We start from the raw sequence: 21,633 nt of genomic DNA on the forward strand, positions 1-21,633 counted from the left end.
CTAATCTACATGATTGTAGGTACAATTAATCGTACAGTCATTGATTTTGATCAGTTTATAGAATCGCATATAAATATGCATAAAAAATATGTTTTATAAACCAAGTTAAGAAATTCATGAGCTTTATAACTACTATTTATTACCTGATTGTATAAGTATTATCAATTCTATGTGAAAACAGTTTCAAACTACTTATGTAATACTTGTATAATTATTATACTGTTATTTATTTAAGTGATTTGCATAATTGAACGTATGTTAAGACACAACATTTTAGGTTATATTATTTATATGATTCATTAATTTATAATTATATTGTTTATTACATGATAATTTTTACGACTAAAAATTTTTATGATTACAAATCAATGATTATTAATATTATTTTTCACGTTATTGTTTCTAATATGTGCACTTTCATTATTGTAAAGAAAAAAAAGTCATCTGATTTTTTTTTGACGGGCAGTTATGTTAAGACTCACTCTCTTTTTCTTGTTAAGTCTGTCTCGTTCTTCTTATTCATCTATAAAAGTAAATAAATTTATGTACAGCTGGCCTATTTTATCAGGTTATAATTTATATTAGTAACTCATTATTATTATTAATGCATTGTTCAGTCTAAATTTAGATTCATTCTGTCATGTACACTTCATCAACAATGTGATCTTTATTTAATATAACTCAAACTAAAGCATTAAACATGTAATGATCATTATAACTTATTAAAATTTAATATTTAATCTACTGGACAATGTTTTTTTATTTATTACTAAATATGAACCGGCAAAGTTAATATATAGAGTGATTACACCGAAGCGGTTGGTTATTCGAACACATGGTAAAAAAAAGGCTTGAATATTGCAATATATATATTGCAGTATACCTGAATTCCATACCGTACCCCTGAATATGGTATTCTCTACAGAATCTACCTCTTCACAATAAATTCACTGGTCAGAAGCATGCCTATGCATCCGGTGCAGATACTCATTATAACTACCATGGCTGGTAAAAAACTGTGTGAGCTCAAAGCTCAACTCGCCATATTTCCTACCCACCACGGCTTGACCTGAGGGATCAACCTTTTTGTCTAGCTGTCCGTCCTGACACCATTCCATCTCCGCTGCCACTTCTTCAGCAAGACCTTTGGCTTTCCCCACGGCCTCTGCATCGGAGGAAGAGACGCCACTACAAAAATCGCCTCTCTAGTTACAGTCCGATAAGCACCAGACACGCCTACAGCTAGTCGACGCTGCAGACGCTCAAATTTTTGCACCGCCGTACTCTGCCTCAAAACTCTAAACCGTACGGGAACAGAATACAACACCACGGACCACGCCACCGAAACAAGCACTCTCCTTTTAGAAGTGTGCGGCTCGCCCACCCTACTCATAAGCCGAAGGACTGCAGCCACTGTTTGCTCGGCCTTGACAAGCACCTCTTATATGTGCAGCCTAAAAGAGCGCCTTCACCAAGCCAAAAATCTAAGTACTTGGCTTGACTAACCGGCTCGATATGCACTCCTCTCACTGCATACCGAATAGGTCGCAACTTCCGTTTAGCAGCCGTAACTACGACCTTGATTTTCTGCGCAGCCAAAGAGAGCCCCCCCTTGCCGCTAACCAATATCGACAAGGCCGATTGCCGACTCACCTTTCTCAATAACCTTCTCTGTCTTAGCGGCCATCATCAACAACATCGTCAGCAAAGCCGGTGACCGACACCCCCTCCGGATACTCCAAATTTAGCACATCATACGCTACATTCCTAAATAGGGAGCCGATCACCGACCCCTGCGGTACTCCACACTTGACCAGCACGGTCACTCTAGCAGCACCCTCTTCAGCTACCAACATCCTGCCGGTGAAATAATCTTGCACCACTCTTAACAAGACGGCCTCACTTCTCTCCTCTCGGACCGCCAGTGTACACGTAAGCGGCAGTGAGTTGAACGCGTTTTTCACATCCAACAACACCATCGCCGGAATATTCCGCGTGCGCCACCTTCCACCAGCCGCTCCATCCACCAGCTCCATTACCCGTGCGATCGCACTAGCAGTGGAGACCCCTTTCCTAAAGCCGAATTAATTCGGACTGAGGCCTCCACTCCGCACCAATTCTTCTGCAAGACGTGCTACTAAACGTCTTTCAAATAACTTGCCAAGGCACTCAACGTGTAAAGAGGACGGTAACTAGCCGGATCCGCCACGCCTCTTCCACCTTTATACCGCAGGCCTGGCCTCCTTCCACGCCTGCGGAGTAGTTCCTCTCCTGAGCACATAGTTAAAGAAGATAATATCTGGGCCGGCACAGACTCCACCGCCACCGCCACAGTTTCGTCGAAAACGCCATCAAGGCTCGGACTCTTCCCTCTCCAGAGACGACTCGCCGTAGCCACCAATTCTGCCATTTCAAACACCAGGATCTCAAGAGCAGCAATTTTGCTGACGGCCTCTGGCTCCGCGTCAGGGAATAGGGAACCGATGCACAGACGCAACATACCTCCTCAGCGAGGGCTAGCAAAGCTCTACCGAATCTCCCCGTTACAGTTTTAAACGCCTTGCCCCACGTATCTGCGTCAAGATCCTTGCATAGTTCCAGCCACTTCCTTCTTTTCCAGCCCAAAATGGTCGCCCTATATCTTTTCCTATCAGCTCTCTGATGTCTTACAGCCTGCTCGACTACCGTCGGATCCCATCTCCTATGTGGCCTCTGAACACGTCGACGGGTTCTCAATCAAGAGACCCTAGCTTCCGAAATCTCCCCCGTCCACCAATAAACGGTTTTCCTCCTCGAGTCCACGGTCTGGAAGGACGCTATACAGGCGCCTGGGTCATCACCTCTGTAACAAAAGTGGGCGACACCGAATCAAGATGTAGGCGCTGCAACAGCATAGTCCTAAAGGACACCGATCCAGGCTGGGTAACATGCCTCCTGGCCCGACCAACCTTACCAATTGGCCTTAGGTCGCTAGTCTTGGAACAGGATCACCTAATGGTCACTTAGCGTCTCCTCAGTCATCACTTCCCGTTGTTTCACTTCTCTAGTAACTCTCTCCGAAGCGAAGACGACGTCAATGAAGGAGCTGCCATTCCCCCTCACCAACGTCGGCTCCCTCCCGTCATTGAGGCAGGTGAGCTACAACTCGGCCATCACCTCGTCAAGTAACCTTCCTCTGGCATTCGTGATACGGTCCCCCCAGGCCACACATTTGGCATTAAAATCACCTGCAATTAGCACGTCCTTCCTGGCTCCAAGCACCGCATTCTTTATACTATTCAAAGCAGCCTCAAACTCTTTCATAGAACAGTTAGGAGACACATAAACACAACAAATAAAAACGTCGGGCAGCTTCGCTCACACATAACCTCTCAGCGCCACAGTTGAAACACACTCTTGGACCTATCGCGTCCAGTACATCTCGAGGCAATGTGCCCTCCCTTTAAGCACCGAAAACATTCCTCCCGCAGAGAGACCCGACACAACACCCAGCCAATTTGCAGCCTCACTTTCACCACCAAACGGGACGCCACAACATACAGCAACACAACCGTTTCGTTGGACCCTGTTAAGTAAAAATTGAACATTTTCTTCTTTAATTTGGATATCGTGAAGTTTTTCTAGTTATATTTTATATTTTCGCATCTAATGTGAAAAAAGTAACAGAATAAATTAAACTACTGATTTTTGTTATAAATTATAGATCCTAGCGTTTTGGGAAGTTTTAAAGGTAAAGACATTTTTAAACTAGAAAACTGTAATTATCGTGCTTATACGTTTCATCTCAAAAATGTATTTTGAATTAACTTACGACAAAAAGGAAAGGTTTACATTACGTGTCAGGACATACGTACATTCTTTCTTTTCATAAGTAGATAAGGTTGATAGCGTATAACTAAAATAACTCCCTAAATCTAAATTTAAAGGTATAATGTACTGCTTAGTGTTCAAAAAGTAATGAAATCTTGTGGAAGAATGTTTCCTTCTTTTACTGCAGGTTTAGTTGAGGGTTACACAATGCAGCAGAGATTATTTATCGTTTCCAAATGCATTAGATGTGGCAGTTTTGCCCAGATCCAGAATACTTTCACAGAAAAGTACGGTGTGGGTACACCAAATAAGTCCTCCATCAAGCGGCCTCTCATCGCTGCCGCTGTCACTGTTATTAGCGCAAACCGCAAACCTCTCAGTTTGCACGCCTGTAACTCGATTTGTTTCGTAATAATTTTTCTCTGTTGTTAGTGCGTGTTCGCAACATTACTTTCATTATTCCGCTGGCAGTTCAACAATATTTTTTTCTCGGCAATTTCTTTTATATTCTTCCGACTAGAGACGTTTTCTTCCGCTATATGACGTCTTATTTTTGCTCAAGTCAACTCAATCGGGTTAATTTCAGGAAGGTAGGGTGGCAATCTTATTATGTTGTGACCGTGATCCTGCAATATTTTATCGAAGTAGTACTCTTCAAATTGGGACTTATTAATTCGTACAGTTCTGTTTTTAACGTATCTTCTGAACACGGAATACTTCTGTCTCGAAGCCGCTCTTAACAGTTCATGTTTTTTTGCTGAACCGAGCATTATCGATTACAAAAATCGATCGACGTGGAAAATTTGGGATTAACATGGTTTTCATCCGTTTTCGTAATTATCAGCATTCATGTTCTCCTTCTTTTTGGTCCGATGTAAAAATTAAAAGAGGATTTTGAATTTCTCCTGCCTCACTGCCAGCGTGATCCGATATCAGCTTCGATGCTTTGGATACAGGTGTTTTAGCCTTCATTTAAGACCGTAACTTTTCCCGTGTGTCGAGTAAATATAAGATTCATCGTGAAAAAATTATCGGTCTTCCTTCCGTCAGTAAATGCTCATTTTCTTTGGATAATTTACTCGTTTAATATGTATATCTTGTTTTTATATTAAAATTTTCCTGTTATTTTCAGTTTTCTTCCGTCTAAAGCCCATACTCCTCAGAATTTTCCTTAGAGTTTCACGACTGTAATTCATCTGTTGGGCGTTTGGTTTTTAAAACAATAATTTTTCCAATGTCGGAAGGGCTTTGTTGTATATAAAAATTTTATATGATATTTCATAATGCGCATCTTTGGAAGTTGTCGGTGTTAATTTTCATTTTCATTCTATTACGAGTTTTTCCCGGCGTATTAAAATTCTCATTTTCTCCTGGTTTATTTGATTCTGTACTTACGCACAGCATGAACAGATACTCCACAAAGGTCTGCTACGCGAGCTTCAATTTCTGCACGGGCCGTTGCTGGATTTTCTGCGACTATTTTGCCGTATACATTCATTATTATACGTTTACTTTGACTTTTTAGAGGTATTCCTCTTCCCGATCTACGATTGTATCTTTGATGAGGCATTAGGAAGATTAAGTTTAAAAATTCCGTTATTAAAAGAAAATGAGTTCTGTAAAAAACCGTTAATAAAAAAATAGTATTGAAAATACAGATTAGAAAAGCCGGTAACAACTTACGGATCGGCTATACGAAGCAAGAAGGCGATGAGTTGCTGCTTCTACTCGGTCCTTGAACGCATATCGCACTATCCCCCCTACTTTGGCAACCGAACCGAACGTCTATTCGGTTGCTAGGGCACAGTGGATGGTTGACACTGTTGGAAATGTGGCTATAAGAAGAGCCACGGGAAGCAGGGGATTCGGCCTTCACCTCAGAGCCGAGGGAACTCTGGCCATCGAATTGGATGAGTATGTGATATTTGGTATATACATTAGTCCAAATGTGTCTACCGGGGAATATCAGAACAGGATGATTCAGCTACAACGCCTGATAATACAGCCCCCCAAGAGAGTCATCATTTTGGGGACTTTAATTGTAAGACTATAGCCGCCGGTGCGGAATCTACCGATGCGAGAGGTGAAGCCCTGGAGGATTTTCTAGCGGCCACTGGCACTACATGCCTAAACAACGGAACGCCAACCTTTAGAACTAGAGGACATAAGTCCATCCTAGATCTAGTGATAATAGATGGGAGAATGGCCCTAAATTTAGCCACGGTAACTGTATTGGAGGAGGAGACCGGTAGTGACCGTTTGGCAGTATCCTTGGAAGTTATGAACCCACTGGAAGCTCCTACTTTGCCGAATCCCATCCGCAGGCTGACTGAGAGACAGGTGCAGATAGTTGTAGAGAGATCTGCACAAAGAATTATTGAAGTCAGGAGGCTAAATCCCGATATACTACAGAACATCATCGGGGAGGAGATCTCTAATGTGCCGGTCAGAGATGTTAAACAATACAAAAATATATCAAGGGATTGCTAACCAACGGACAGTTTTGCAGTGGTGCTAACGGAGGGCCCAGAGGCTGAGAGCGCGTGTAGGTCTGACTACTGAAAGTGAAATAGCGATTGAAGATTATATGACGGCTCGCAGGAGACTGAATTTCCTTATCAAGCAGGCTAAACGAGATAAATGGAGGGATTTGTGCGGTGAGTTGGATGCGGACCCTTGGGGGCGCGCCTTCCAGATTATTACAAAACGCCTTGGAAGGCGTCTACCAGCTCTAAATAAGGATAAAGTGGCACAACAAATGACTATACTTTTCCCGGTGGGAGGGGGGGGGGAAACTGCGAGACAAGATACAGTCCTTGTCTCGCACCAGTCCCAGTTCCCACAGGACGAGGTGACTGCTGCAGTCAATAAACTGAAGAATAAGGAAAGCCCGGGCCCAGATGCTTCAGTCATTAAAGGTCTAATTAGGATCGTCCCGTGGGAGATGACGGACGTCGCCAGTTATGGTTTACAACACCGCACATTCCCAGACTGTTGGAAGGCTGCGAGAACGGTCTTCGTACCTAAATCAGCCGCTAGTCTAGGCACCAACGACTACCGTCCAAGAAGCTTAATAAACAACATGGGCAAAGTCGTGGAAAGGCTTGTAGCAATCAGGCTACAAGAAGAATTAGAAAGAAACAACAGCCTGCACGGTGAGCAATACGGTTTCCGTAGGGGTCGCTCGACGGTAGACGCAATAAATAGGGTGGTGCGAGGAGCAACGGAGGTCCGACAGGGCACTTGGCGGACGAGAAGGATACCGCTAATGATACAGCTTGATATAAAGAACGCGTTTGGGTCCGTTCCGTGGTCGGCTATAGTGGCAGCGTTGAGAGGAATGAATATAAGTCACTATTTGATTAATCAAATAAATTTTTATCTCAGTGACAGATGGACAGAGGTCAACACGGTTGAGGGGACGGAGAGGTACCAGATTTTTGGTGGTGTCCCGTAGGGATCCGTATTAGGACCCCTGCTTTGGAACGTCTTTTATGATTTCGTGTTTCGGCTTAATTACCCAGACGGCGTTACAATCGTAGCATATGCCGACGACGTTGCTCTACTGGTTGAAGATCGGGAGCTAGACGCTGTGGAGACAAAGGCTAACCTCTCCCTTAGATTGATAGACGAGTCGCTAGCGAGAAATAGTATGGAGGTGTTTCCTACCAAAAGTAGGTGTATCCTCTTCACGGGTAGACGGAGACTTCGCGGTGTGAATATTGCGATCCGTGAAGAGGATATTACTGAAGTTACTAGCACAAAATATCTGGGGGTTGTGCTAGATAAGAATCTAAAGTTTGGCAGGCATATTGAAACGGTATGCAAGAAGGCTTCGTCGACAGTAAAAGCGATCAGGGGGCTGTTTGCTGGACACACAGTACCTAGAACGTCAAGAAGGAGGCTCATCGCGTCTGCGATGGTGTCGTCTGTACTGTACGCGGCATCAATATGGGCTGATGCTGTAAATATACAAAGAAACAGACAAAAACTGACAAGTATGCATCGGACGGCGCTATTAGGTGTAGTGGCAGGTTACCGTACAATGTCGTACAACGCGTTATGTGTTTTGGTATCGGTTCCGCCAATTTACGTACAAGTCAAAGGTAGGAGGCTAAGGGCGGCTGGTCATAATAAAATTGAAGCAGAAGAGGTAGTCAGGAATGAGTGGAAGACGGTCTGGATCGAGTCATCAGTAGCAGAGCGGACCAGGCGACTAATACATGAATTAGATAACCGGCTGGACCGGCGTCACGGTGATATGGATTACCACATTACCCGATTACTGTCTGGCCATGGCTGTTTCAGCACCTACCTGAATAGAATTGGTAAGAAGGAGTCGCCGCCTGTTTGTGAATATTGTCAGGCCGTAGATGACTCCGAACATACACTGTTCTAGTGCCATAGATGAGCGCAAACACCGCCAACGATTAGTAGATGAACGCATTGTGACGGGAAATCTTGTGGAGTGGATGTTGGCCTCTGAAAATAACCGGAAACGGTTCGCAAACTTCGCGAGAACAGTTCTCCGTACGAAGGTGGAGGAATATCGACGCCGGGGTTACTAGAGCGCTAAGCGTAGGGAAGGATGGACAGCCCCGTCTCGGAGGACCCGTATGCTTAGGCGTACGGGTACCTGTGAGGGGACGGGGACTCCACGGGAAAGCCTTCGCGAGGGGTTCAGTTAAGACCGAGACCCGGCTGAGGGTGTTGGTTTTTTGGGGGTGCTTGCGCCCTTGGTGCTGGCACCTTTGGTTTGAGGCAAGGCATAATGACCGAGACCCGGTTCTTGGTGGGGGGCGGGGTACGGCATAGCCGGGCCCTGTTTTCCCCCGCCGGGGATTAGAGGCAGGCACAAAAGATCCAGAACCGGGGGGTTGACCTGTCGTGCCGGATGTTAAGCCGGTGGATTTGGAGACAGAGTCGGAAGGACACGTCCCTGGGCCGAGTATACTTAATTGGATGTCCGGCCCAGGGATGTAGGGATTAAAAAAAAAAAAAACTGAACGGTTGCCGGCCTCCGTGGCGCGAGTTGTACCGTCTCGGCCCTCCATCCGGAGGACCCGGGTTCGAATCCCGGTCAGGCATGGCATTTTCACACACGCTACAAATCATTCAGCTTCATCCTCTGAATAATGTCTAACGGTGGATCCGGAGGTTAATTAAAAAAAAAAAAAACTTTGAACAGTTACACCCACCGGGTTGGTCGTGTGGTGAACGCGTCTTCCCAAATCAGCTAGTATCAAAGTCGTAATCAGTAGTATTAAAGTCGGTTATTTTTACACCGATTTGATTACTAGATCGTGGATACCGGTGTTCTTTGGCAGTCGGGTTTCAATTAACCACGCGTTTCAGGAACGGTCGAACTGAGGCTGTACAAAACTACGCTTCATTTACACTCGTACATATCATCCTCTGAAGTATTATCTGAAAGGTAATTACTGGAGGCTAAACAGGAAAAAGAAGAACTTTGAAGAGTTATACTTTAAATTAAAATTATTATTACTGTATAGCAACTTGCTGATTGAAACGTTCTGATTTTTATAATTAATTGTATATTTAAATAAATTAATTCCACTTTAATATTATTTTCAACTGTGTTTCTTAATTAATATATATATATTTTTTTTAAATTTTGTTTTAGGTTTTTATGGAAAATGGATGAAAGTTTACTTAAGAAATGTGCAAAGCCACCAAATCCTCGAGCTACTGCCAATCCTTTGTCAGCCTTTACTTTTAGGTACGCTTATAGTTTAGTTAATTAATTAAATTTGAATTGATTTATTTTGTTTGTTATTTAATTTGTTTTTATTAGATATCTTTTATCTCAGGTTTTAACGTTTAAGATACCGGTTGCATCAAGTAGCAGTATGTAGTTGCATTTATCATACGAATTACGTAAAACGAATTGAAATAAATAAACTGAAAATTTATTGTACACTCATTTTAATAGTTTCAAATATTAATAACACTGATTGTTTTCTCAAGTATTAACAAATACTTTAGATTGTTAACAAGAGTTATATTAAAATTATTATTAGATTAAAACAATTACAAAAGCGTTTTATTTTCCGGTTTATATTTGATCGCAAAGTTTTTGACATCAAGCAGTTAATGAACAAGACATTTTATTTAAATTTTTACCTCTAAATTAAGATTATAATTATTATAATTATTATTATAATTAAGACGGTTGATTATAATTATTTTATATTCTCAGTTCCCATCCTAAAATTTTATTATTGCCCAAAAGTATGTGTAAATTTTAATAAAAAAAAGACTGAAAATAATTTAACGATCAAAAGCTGCCCTATTAATTTTTTTTTTAATTATTTGGTTTGACGGGTTAATTCAATAATTTACAATCATCCATTTATTCTTATTTTTGTTGTATATTTGCCCGTGGCCGGTGATGAAAATTATTTAAATCCTTTTAAATGGCAAACTAAACCGAATGTAATAAATATAAAATTTTTAAAACGCTTCCGTTTCGGCTATTTCAAGCAATTGCCAAAATGAATTGGACCGCTTGTAATATGAAGAACAGACATCAGAAAATGATGTTTTTCTGATGGTGACTCAGACACTGTCTCTTATTAATCCTTGTGATATTATTTATTGGTACTTAGGGGTCTCCTGAAGTTGATCCTCGCCTTGAGACCGCTGTTTCTGACTGCATTTACTTATTTCGGTTTTCCCATTATTTATTATTTGCAGCTACCCATTTTACTAATGATCATTCCTCTGTTTACAAGCGAGGGGCTTGTTCTATTGAAACCTACATTAATAATATTAATCCTTGAGATACATGGTCTTCAACTTAGAGGCTCTGTCGCTTAGTTTAGTCTATAAATAATCGTATCGGCAAATAATTATATAATAATGTACCGAATGCGTTGAAAATGATGCCCATCCACTTTTATGCACTTGTCAACACATTTGATCGTATTTTTGGCTACTCTTAGTACCTTGTTTATTCCCTGAATGGCATCGGTAATGTTTGTCTTCAATTCCTGCTGGGTGTGGTGGATCGCTCTTATAAACAATCTCTTTTAAGAAACCCCAGTGTGGATCCGGTAAAATCAGGGGATCTTACTGGCCAAAATCCTTTAGAAATGATTCTTCCGCTGAAAAAATCCTTTAGCATCCTCATAGTAGAGCAAGCTGTATGGCAAGTGGTGTTGTCCTGCTGCAATCTGCAGTCACACTAATCCTCTTGCAATTAGGTTATGAAATGTTGGATAATTTCTTGGTAGACGGCAGCACCTGCAGTATTTTCAAAAAACCAGAGTCCTATTATTAGTCACCTTGAAACCACACACCATACCCTTATTTCTTACGGCTGTAGAGAAGATTCAAAGAAAAGGTGTGTGTGCTTTCAATACCAGTAGTTCTAACTATTAACATATCTGTCAAGGTGAAACTGCACTTCATCTGTGAAAAGCGCTTGATCTGAAATGCCGCTGTTGCCTCTAATGAAGTTCTTGAATCGTTTACGGTAGTGAATCTTTTTAGCATAATCAGCATTAATTAACTCGTGAAAACCTGCATTCGATAAGGGTAAAATTTTATTAATCTCCTTATTACGGTGTAGACTGAACCTACTGAAATGTTCTTTTCTTGTCCTACTCTCCTCAAAAATTTACGAGAAGATCTTGTAATTGCCACTTTTTTACGTCTTGTACGACCTATTTTGGGCACATGTTTTTGGTCTAATACTGAACCTGTTTCGTGAGATTTTTTAACTAATTTCTGAATAACACTTTTCACTGGTGCTTCCTTTTCAGAGTTCTCTCTGAATTTTCACCGACGCACAACATGAGATTTTATTTCTAAATAAGTTTCGATCACGAATACGCATTCTTCAACAGGTAACTGCATTTTAACAAACAACAACGCACAATTACACAACCTTGTTCAAAAGTCAATGCTTGGTACAGACTGCCAGTACTCAAATGTGCAGGTAATAACCAGCCCTCCTCACTCACTCTTAACTCCAGTCGTAACAACATCTTCCACATTATTTTACCTATTTGGCACCAACAAATATATTTTAACAAAAATATGCATTTCTTATAAACTATTGATGGAGCTTCTTTTAAGTTGAACAACCTGAAAGTTTCTTAATAAAATACCCCAAATAGTCATCTAAACAAGTTAATAAAAATAATTTATACTTGATTTTTATCCATTAGAGAAGATTTTTTACTTGATTTATATCATTTTATTTATCATTTCAGTTTAATTTTTCTAATATTTTTATTTATGTGAAGACTCTTCTTTGTATTCAGAAGACAGACAGTGTTATGTACACTACATATACTTACTATATGAGGAACGAATCATAGATAAGTTACTGTTTGTTTATTTAACCATGTACGCATCACGTTGCTGATTTTGTACATCGTACAAATTAAAATAATTTGCACTCATTTAAAATTAATTTTTTTCATAAACAAAGATTTTGATTTAAACATGATATATATATTACATTGATATGTATAAATGGAGTACATTAATCGATAAACCTAAATTGAAGTGTAAAGTAAACAAATTTGTTAACATCGGTATAAATTCTTAGTACTAAAGAAAGTAGAGATTTTTAAATCTTACATCTGGTCTCCTCTTCATGAAAATAGTAATAGAGATAAGATTGTGGTATGGGGGGGAATACTCCAAAGATTACATCATATTTTAAAGCAATCCAACGTGTCATTGTTGAGAACGAGTTAATGAAATCAAAAAATGATATCAGTTTTTGAGATGACATGTATTTTATTTTCTTATAAAAATATCATTCTTGACCGGAGAAAAATATGTAGAAAAAAAAAACTATGAATTTCTCTTGATTAAAATAATTTGATTGTATTTTTAAAAAAATTATAATATGACATTTTTCATAATCTATAATTCAAAGTGTTTCGAAAAAAATTTTATAAGAACATTTGTTTTAGTTTAAGTTTATTAAACAGGTCCTGAAATTCTTACCGTTTATTTCATGAAACATTCTGTACTTTCATATACAGGATCTAGTTGAAATAACTACCTAATTTTTAATGTAAGTAAAATAAACATTACAACAAAATTATAAAAAAAATTAAATGTATTCTGAAAGAACAATGTTAGCCATTTATTTTCACATACCTGTTATTTCGTTCATATGTCGACCTTCACTATATATACAGATCATTAACTTCTCCCTGAAATTCCGCATTACTTTTCTTGTTATTTCCGATGATTTGTTGATGGATAGCAGCCTTTAAATGATTGAGGATTCTTGGCTTCTGTTTAAAAATTTCAGCCTTTAGATGTTTCAGAGAAAAAAGCACATGCTGCAAGATTGGGTGACCGTGCAGGTCATGGGATGTCTTCTTAAGATGTCCAGGAAACATTTCTCTGAGAAAATTCCTTGATTGTCTTACTGTGTGAGCAGTGCTCCCTTCTTGTTGAAACCGTAAATTTTTGTTTTGATTACAGAGTTCATTAAGAACTAAGAAGTCGTGTAACATTTTTACATAAATGTTTAGAAGTTACTGTAACTGATTGCCTTTCTTCCTCAAAACAATATGATCCTATAATTCCAAATTCAGCAACAATGCACCAAACTGTTACATGCTCGGAGAACAGACGGCGTATATCCAATTGTAGAGAATTATTTTCTGCCCAGTATCGAAAGTTTTGTTTGTTAATACAACCCGATAAATGAAAGTAGGCTTTAGCACTTGACAGGGCATTGAGTTTAATGAAACATTTTCCAGACTAGCTTGGCAAGAAGCAGTATGGCTAAACCAGTTGCGTTCAGTTAGCTGCTGCACGACCATCATTTTATAAGGATGAAACTGTAAGTCAGCATGTAAAATTCTCCTTACAGTCCAGTCAGAAATTTGTAACACGCAGCGTGTTTAAGAGCTGAGTGACGTGGAGCTTGTCTCACTGCTTCAATATTTCCACATGTTCAAACGCTTCGTGGCCTACCTGGTGGTTTCTTCTTCAAAGGTGAAGTGTTAGCTCTAAAATTTGACATCCGTAACTGAATTATCTTCTTATCAGGAACCGGTGGTATGGCGATCTAGCCGAAAGTGTGAACAAAATAATCGTTGCCTGTTAATAACAGAATCACCATATTTAAAATATATTTCAATAATGAAAGTGCGATGCTGATCACTCCACACCGTAGTTTTAACTGATATGGCAAGATATTCGCTACAAAATGGCGTGCCGACACCATGGCCTGTACTATTAGCCCTCCACCAGCAGTGATGAGAAGTCAGGGGGTAATTTCTGTTGGGCCCCTATATAATAAACTTAAACATATATATATATATTAATAAAATCTAAAAATATGTTTCAGCCGAAAGTGCTTTTATATTATCTATCAATACCAAAATGGTTGTGTACTATCTGACACATGACACAATTACATCTAAAAATAGCATAGTTATTCTTAAGGTAACAAGCATCCCATTCCAAGCTTGCTAAGGAGAGTGAGGAACGGGAATGGTTTCATGTTGGCTTCTTCATTGAGTCATAGTAGGTTGAACATTAGCATGCCAATTCCTCTGAAATACGGGTGATAGTTCTATATGATACTCTCATTCTGATAATCACAAGGGACAGTTGTGTCATGAACATAATTACTCTTAGATAAAGTAACTCTGATTAGTGCCACTTTTACTTCAATTACTTGTACGTCATACTTTACTTGCATCAGTCGAAAAAATGCCGGTAATGAATTGCATAACTGAATTTTTTTTTCCATTTTGTGGGCTCCCATACACAAAAGGAAGCATTTGGCTAAATTTATTTCTTAATAATGTAATTCCTATAGTGATAATAAAATTTAAAAAAGAACTTTTTAAATTTAAAAAAAAAATACAAAGATACAACCTTAATTGTAAATAAACAAAGTTGTAATTTTCTATGATTTGATCTCAATATTTGGCTAATTCTTTTCTTTTCAAGAAATATTCTAAAGAATAAGGGGTATGAATTATAAAAAAAATTAAGGTTTTTCCTTTTTAAATGCGATGGATAACTTTCGAGATGGATTTAAATAAATAAAAAATTTTTAATTAAAAGAATATTTTTTGTTATAACATACACAGTACCATTAGGATGGGATGAGCAAAAACTTTTTATTACTTTGGAAGCTTATCAATGTTGAAAATATAGATGCAAAAAATTCCCATTAACTTCTTTTCTGACGCAAGATATAACTAAAATTATAAAAAGATATAGTCACTTTTTGGGGACTGAGAATATTAAATAAAATTTTTGAGTAATTTGTGCTCTAGATGAAAAAAAAAACAACTTTTCTAAGAAAGGTTTTTTACTAAATGCCCCGGTAAAGATATGAAATTTTACTTCAGACAAAACACTGCCCAACTGTTTTTCTCCAAGTTTGAAAAAAATTGGTCAGCAGAGCCCAGAACTATTAAGACTAAATACAGGCCAAAACAGAATACATACTTAACATATGCAGAAACATCTGTCTCCCAAAAATATATTTTTTGGATTTGGAACAGATTATTTACAATTTATTTAAATCTGTTTTTTCTTGTTAAAATTTGTTTTCTAAATGTCTCCTTAGGCACAAGATTTAAAAAAAACCAAGTTTGAAAAATTTTTTTTTAACTGATCTTTATACTTTCCTGTTATAGCTATAGCAGCGTATATTGCTGTAGGTGGAAAAATAAAAGACTGTGAGAGAATGTAAAGGAACAAATTAATGTACTTCTTTCAATGGGAATCTGTGCCATATACGTATTGTCACTACATAGTTGGAAATTAATAATTAGGTTCTATTTAAAAATTATTTTTTAATGTTCAGTTTTTGAATGCGTGTTGAATTTTAAGTACCGTTTTTATTCATTTGTTTTTAGTTATTAACTAATTTTGTGAACCAAATGGTTGACTCTGAAAAATAAATAAGTTGTTATAGCTACTTTTTGTACATTATTCTGCTATCCTTCTTTAATAACACGTATTGAAATTATATTTATATGGAACCAGTCTGTGAACAATTTAAATTCATACTACGTCAAGTACTAAGTACTTAGTACTTGTAGTTCATGTACTACGTACTATATTTCATACTTCACATTATGCAGAAGTTATAAATCTAATGTTGTCTATGTTTTTTTATTTATCATATTACTAATAATGAAATTTATTTAAGGAATTTGTAATGAAAAGTCAGTGTAGATGGAATATTTATAATTAGTTGAAACTGGAATAAAGTACTTTTCTCAGATTCCCCTCTGAACTAAGTATACATCCAAAATAAGGGGAGTTATTTCTTAGCTCCAGTGTTGTATCTTGTTTGATGTCCAACTTCATGAGTTTTAAATAACTTTAGTTTTTTGGTGAAATAAATTACATATACTATCACTTTATTTAATCATTGTATCGTTGCCAAACGCATAGTAAATTTATAAAAATACATCGTATAGCAATCCACGTTAAGCATGTGGAATATGGAAGCCCTCTCTGTTACACCCCATGAAGCTGTTGAGGGAGGAGTGGCTGGACCTGCTCTTTATTCCAAACATAGTTCTAAGAGGGAATTCTTCGCTGCACTTCTTCCATCATCTTTGATTGAATAATCGATACAATCTTCGACTCTGCATATGCCTACTCATTCTGCAGCGTAGTCCCTGTGATGTTGTCTGAGGTTAGTGTGTAGAATTCTCTCGGGATGATGCTTCTATGTGGAAGAACTTGTTGCATTCGAACACAGAGTGTTCTGCAGTGCCCTTCCTTCAGTAATCACATGTAGTGAAGAGTCTCAATGTATGATTACACAGGTATCCTTTAAAGCAACCATGACCGGTCAGGAATCGGGCCAGTTTGTACCCCAGTTCTGTGTGCTTGTGGGGATCAGCTGTCTGTGCAGGTCCAGGATCAGTGTATGGAAGGCCTCTGGTTCAGCCCAGCTGCATATCTGTAGAATTAATATAAGAATGAATGTTAATCTGTTAGTCAAAAGTACCTAACAATAAATTTTTGCACCGTGTGTAAATTAAATCTGCAGGAGTATTTTTTTGATTTTTGTGAAACTAAATAGATTTTTTTTATCAAACAATTATAGTGGATTTTGTAAAATTTCTATAAGGTTTGATTTGAAAAATTATAACAAAGATGCAGTTCTTTCTTGTGATGTATAAGATATGACTTTGGCAAATGCAGTTAATATAGATAGTTTATTATTTTTTTTAGTTTACTTATTTATTTTACTGATAAATAAGTTGTAAAATTATGTTTATATATTTTTTTTAGCTGGGTGTTCAGTCTTTTTTGTACTGGATACAAAAGAGAATTGGAGGTGACAGATCTATATCGTCCACTAAAAGAACATAATTCTAATTATTTAGGCAATAAATTTGAGAGGTAAGTTAACTGTTATTTTATGTGATTTTAAAACTTTACTTAAAAAGTGCATTTGTGTACTTTATATCTATAAGCACTTAGTGTAACAATTTAAATTTTAAAAATTTATTAATATTGCCGCAATCTTACGGATGAGATTTTTTCAGGGAATGTAGGATGCCTTATCAAATATTGGTAATTAATGTTAATTAAATTATTTGATTACCTTTTTTTTTGTTATTAAAGAAGTAAAAAAAGTAAAGATACTTGGTCTCTACTTTGTAACAAGGCAAATACAAACTACAGTCAGGCTATTATGCACTTCTAATATCAAACATTTAAAGTAGTGTAATCTATATTATTATATAAAGGGGAAGAGGGTTTTTGTTTGTTCAGAATAAAAAACTACCCGATCAGTTGCAACCAAAGTTTTACTCATGTTTCTTGGCATAACTAAGAAGTTTTTTGGATATATTTCATGCCAAAAAATTTTGAAAAAAAATAAGTACTGGAGATTTGCCGGTTGAAGCACAAACTTTAATGAAGTGAATTAATAAACTGTGAACAAGGTTTGAACTGATTGATTCAAACCAATCAAATGAATAATATTCCACAATAATAGCATTAAATTTACATTAAATAACTTAATCTATCTTTATACTATTATATATAGAGGAAGAAAGTTTTGTTTGTTCGGAATAAACAAAAAAACTACATGAACAATTGCAACCAAATTTTGATCCATATTTTTTAGCATAACTAAGAAGTTTTTTGGATATATTTCATCTTGAAAAATTTTGAAAAGCTGAATAGCTTTGACAGCATGTGGCACTTTAAAACCTTGTGAGCCTTGAAAAGGGCTGTTTTCACTGAATAGCTTCGATGGCTCGTCGCAATTTAAAGTCTTGTAGCCCTGAAAAGGGCTGTTTAATGTTTTTGGAGTGGTATCCCTAAAAAGGGTTGTTTGTGCATTTTGTGCGGTAGCTCTGAGAAGGGCTGTTGGGTCCAAAAGATGGTCTCCAGCAATGATGGCTCAGCTGTGGTCAGGGAGTTGTGGCTCGTCCATTGGAATCAGATGAGCTTCCCCTCAGTGACAGTTGGGTCCCTGCTACATCATGGCAGTGGTCGGCCCCAGAGCTCCACAGTGTCAGGTCGGCATCGGTTGTCTTCTGCCAGTGTGGTCGAGGTGGTTTTCCCTGAGCGATCACATGCTGTACTGGTTCCTGCTGGCCCAGCTCGACGGGCGATTGAAGCCTGTCGAGCTGGGTTGGGAAGGTAGTATCCATGCTCAGCGACTCCCTCGGTGGGCTGCTCAGGCCTACTGTTCTGGTGTGGATGTTTACATCTGTCAGGAGGTTCCACTTTGAACCGATCAGGGAACTTCTTCTTTCTTCTTCCATCTTTTTCTGCTTCTTCTCCAGCCAGTGGTCGACGAATTGAAAATTCATTCTGGTGTTTGCTATTTTATTGGAGCCTGTGAGTGGTGGGCCGCAGTACCGCTGTGGTGGAAAAGTTGCACGGTCAGCTACTAGGTAGGAGTGATGTTTGTGGAGGTGCGTACATATGCTGTACTCCAGCTGACATCTGAGCTGCTAGTGTTGCTTTTGCCAATATGAAACTCAGCATGTATGTGGCAACAATATGTAATATTGGAAATTTGCCGGTTGAAAAATGAAATGAATTAATAAACTGTAAACAGGGTTTGAATTGATTGATTCGAATCAATCGAATGGATAATATTACATAATAATAGCATTATATTTACATTAAATAACTTAATCTATCTATACTATTATATAAAGGGAAAGAGGGTTTTTGTTTGTTTAAATTTTTACCCATGTTTCATGGCATAACTGAGAAGATCTTTGGATATATTTCATCTCGAAAAATCTCTATAATATATATATATATTAAACTTTAATGAATTTTGAACTGTGAGTATCTATAACTTTGTGAGCTGGGTTTGAACTGAATGATGTGAATATCTAAAATCCTTTAGAAATTCTGAGTTTCAAGGTTTAAAAATGTATTTAAATTTTTTTGAGACCCTGTTATTTTTTAATTTCTTTGTAACAAATGAAGAGATCAATCTTATTTTTGGTTAGTGTAATCTTCGTGTAAATAAACAAATATCTAGATGTTTGATATTTGACCTTGAAAGTGAAGAAAGGTAAAAAAAATTTTGAGCAATGATTGTAAATTGTCCAAATCCCAACTATAGTAAATGAGACATTAAGTAGATTTGGGCTTGCAAATGCTCTTCCGATAGATATTTAAAAATCTTTTTCAGTCTTTTTTAATTCTAATTTTTTTAAGGGATGTAAAAGTATATGGCACTGTGACTCAACTACAACAATCATTGTCATTGTCACCATTACTTTATGTGTGACTGACTGCACCTGCCTCCGGTTACCTGACTAAAAAGCATAAGATTGACCACTATGAGTAACGCAGTAACCACATAGCGTGGGCGAAGCTACGACGAGTAGCTAGTGTATATATATATGTGTGTGTGTGTGTGTGTGTGTGTGTGTGTGTGTGTGTGTGTCTTGTTATATTCCTGAAAAGCAATATTTTTGCAAAAGTTTGAATAATAATTTATATTTAACCTCTCGGCTACCAAAATCTGTTCATAACTGCCAACGTCTTTTGCTGAATTTTGAAGATTTAAAATAAATTCTCTCAAGTGGCTGTGTGTTTTGTACAAAGATAATATACTTGCGATAATTGTTTGTTTCCAAACGGCTTGTGTAATTTTCTTAAGATGGATTAAGTTATTGTCATTTATGGGAGTGATTTATGTTTTGTACTTAACAATATCTGGATATCTAATTTATCATTAATTTCAAGTTCATTACCTTTATCTTACTCTTAATTGCCATAAAAACCTAATTTATTCAGTTATATGGAGTACTGACAAAATAGAAAATTTAATCATGTATCTGCGACTCCTTTATCATTTCTCTCAATTTCAATTATACATTCAATTTATTAGAAAAAGTCAGTGTTATGACACACGGAAATATTTTATTACAGGATGGACATTACAGTTTCGGAAAACGTTTTGTTGCTTAATTTTGGGTCAGATAATCTAACCCACTGGGTTGGTCTAGTGGTGAACGTGTCTTTGCAAATCAGCTGATTTCGAAGTATACTATACTTTTTCTGAATCCAAATTGGTCTCCTCTTAACACTTCTGCCCCTCTCCTCTCAATTTTTCTGTGCAGAATTCTAGTTAAGATTTTTGATGCGTGAATAGTTAAACTAATTATTGTGTATTCTTTACATTTATCTGCTCATGCTTTCTTTGGTATCATGACAATAACATTCTTTTTGATGGCTGATGGAACTTCCCCTTTTTCATAAATATTACACACCAGTTTGTATAATCTATCAATCGCTTCCTCACCTGCACTGCGCAGTAATTCTACAGATATTCCGTCTATTCCAGGAGGCTTTCTTCTATTTAAATCTTTTAATGCTCTCTTAAATTCAGATCTCAGTATTATTTCTCCCATTTCATCCTCCTCAACTTCCTCTTCTTCCTCTATAACACCATTTTCTAATTCATTTCCTCCATATAACTCTTCAATATATTCCACCCATGTATCGACTTTACCTTTCGTATTATATATTGGTGTACCATCTTTGTTTAACACATCATTAGATTTTAATTTATGTACCCCAAAATTTTCCTTAACTTTCCTGTATGCTCCGTCTATTTTACCAATGTTCATTTCTCTTTCCACTTCTGAACACTTTTCTTTAATCCACTCTTCTTTCGCCAGTTTGCACTTCTGTTTATAGCATTTCTTAAGTGCCGATAGTTCCTTTTACTTTCTTCATCACTAGCATTCTTATATTTTCTACGTTCATCCATCAGCTGCAATATATCGTCTGAAACCCAAGGTTTTCTATTAGTTCTCTTTATTTCGCCTAAGTTTGCATCTGCTGATTGAAGAATTTCCTTTTTAACATTCTCCCATTCTTCTTCTACATTTTCTACCTTATCTTTTTTACTCAGACCTCTTGCGATGTCCTCCTCAAAAATCTTCTTTACCTCCTCTTCCTCAAGCTTCTCTAAATTCCACCGATTCATCTGACACCTTTTCTTCAAGTTTTTAAACCGCAATCTACATTTCATTATCACCAAATTATGGTCGCTATCAATGTCTGTTCCAGGGTAAGTTTTGCAGTCAAGGAGTTCTTCCCCTTTTACATAAATATTACACATCAGTTTGTATAATCTATCTATCGCTTCCTCATCTGGACTGTGCAGTAATTCTGCAGGCATCCTGTGTATCACAGGAGCCTTTCTGCCATTCAAATCTTTTAATGCTCTCTTAAATTCAGATATCAGTATTGCATCTCCCTTTTCATCCTCTTCAACTTCCTCTTTTCCTCTATAACATCACCAATTTCTAATCCATTTTTTTCATATAACTCTTCATTACA

At 37.5% G+C, this 21,633-nt stretch overlaps 1 protein-coding gene across 2 annotated transcripts in view; it reads left to right on the forward strand.

The window, feature by feature from the left end:
* LOC142332710 (ATP-binding cassette sub-family C member 4-like) overlaps positions 1-21,633 on the forward strand; it is a 208,788-nt gene that overhangs the window by 47,274 nt on the left and 139,881 nt on the right. For both annotated transcript variants that reach the window (XM_075379285.1, XM_075379286.1), the window contains exons 2-3: positions 9,455-9,550; positions 17,089-17,199. In XM_075379285.1, the coding sequence (XP_075235400.1) occupies positions 9,468-9,550; positions 17,089-17,199 (194 nt within the window). In that variant the 5' untranslated portion in view covers positions 9,455-9,467. The remainder of the gene's footprint in view (positions 1-9,454; positions 9,551-17,088; positions 17,200-21,633) is intronic.

This window comes from Lycorma delicatula, chromosome 12, assembly GCF_047948215.1.
Source record: "Lycorma delicatula isolate Av1 chromosome 12, ASM4794821v1, whole genome shotgun sequence".
In the NCBI taxonomy this organism is placed as follows: Eukaryota; Metazoa; Arthropoda; class Insecta; order Hemiptera; family Fulgoridae; genus Lycorma; species Lycorma delicatula.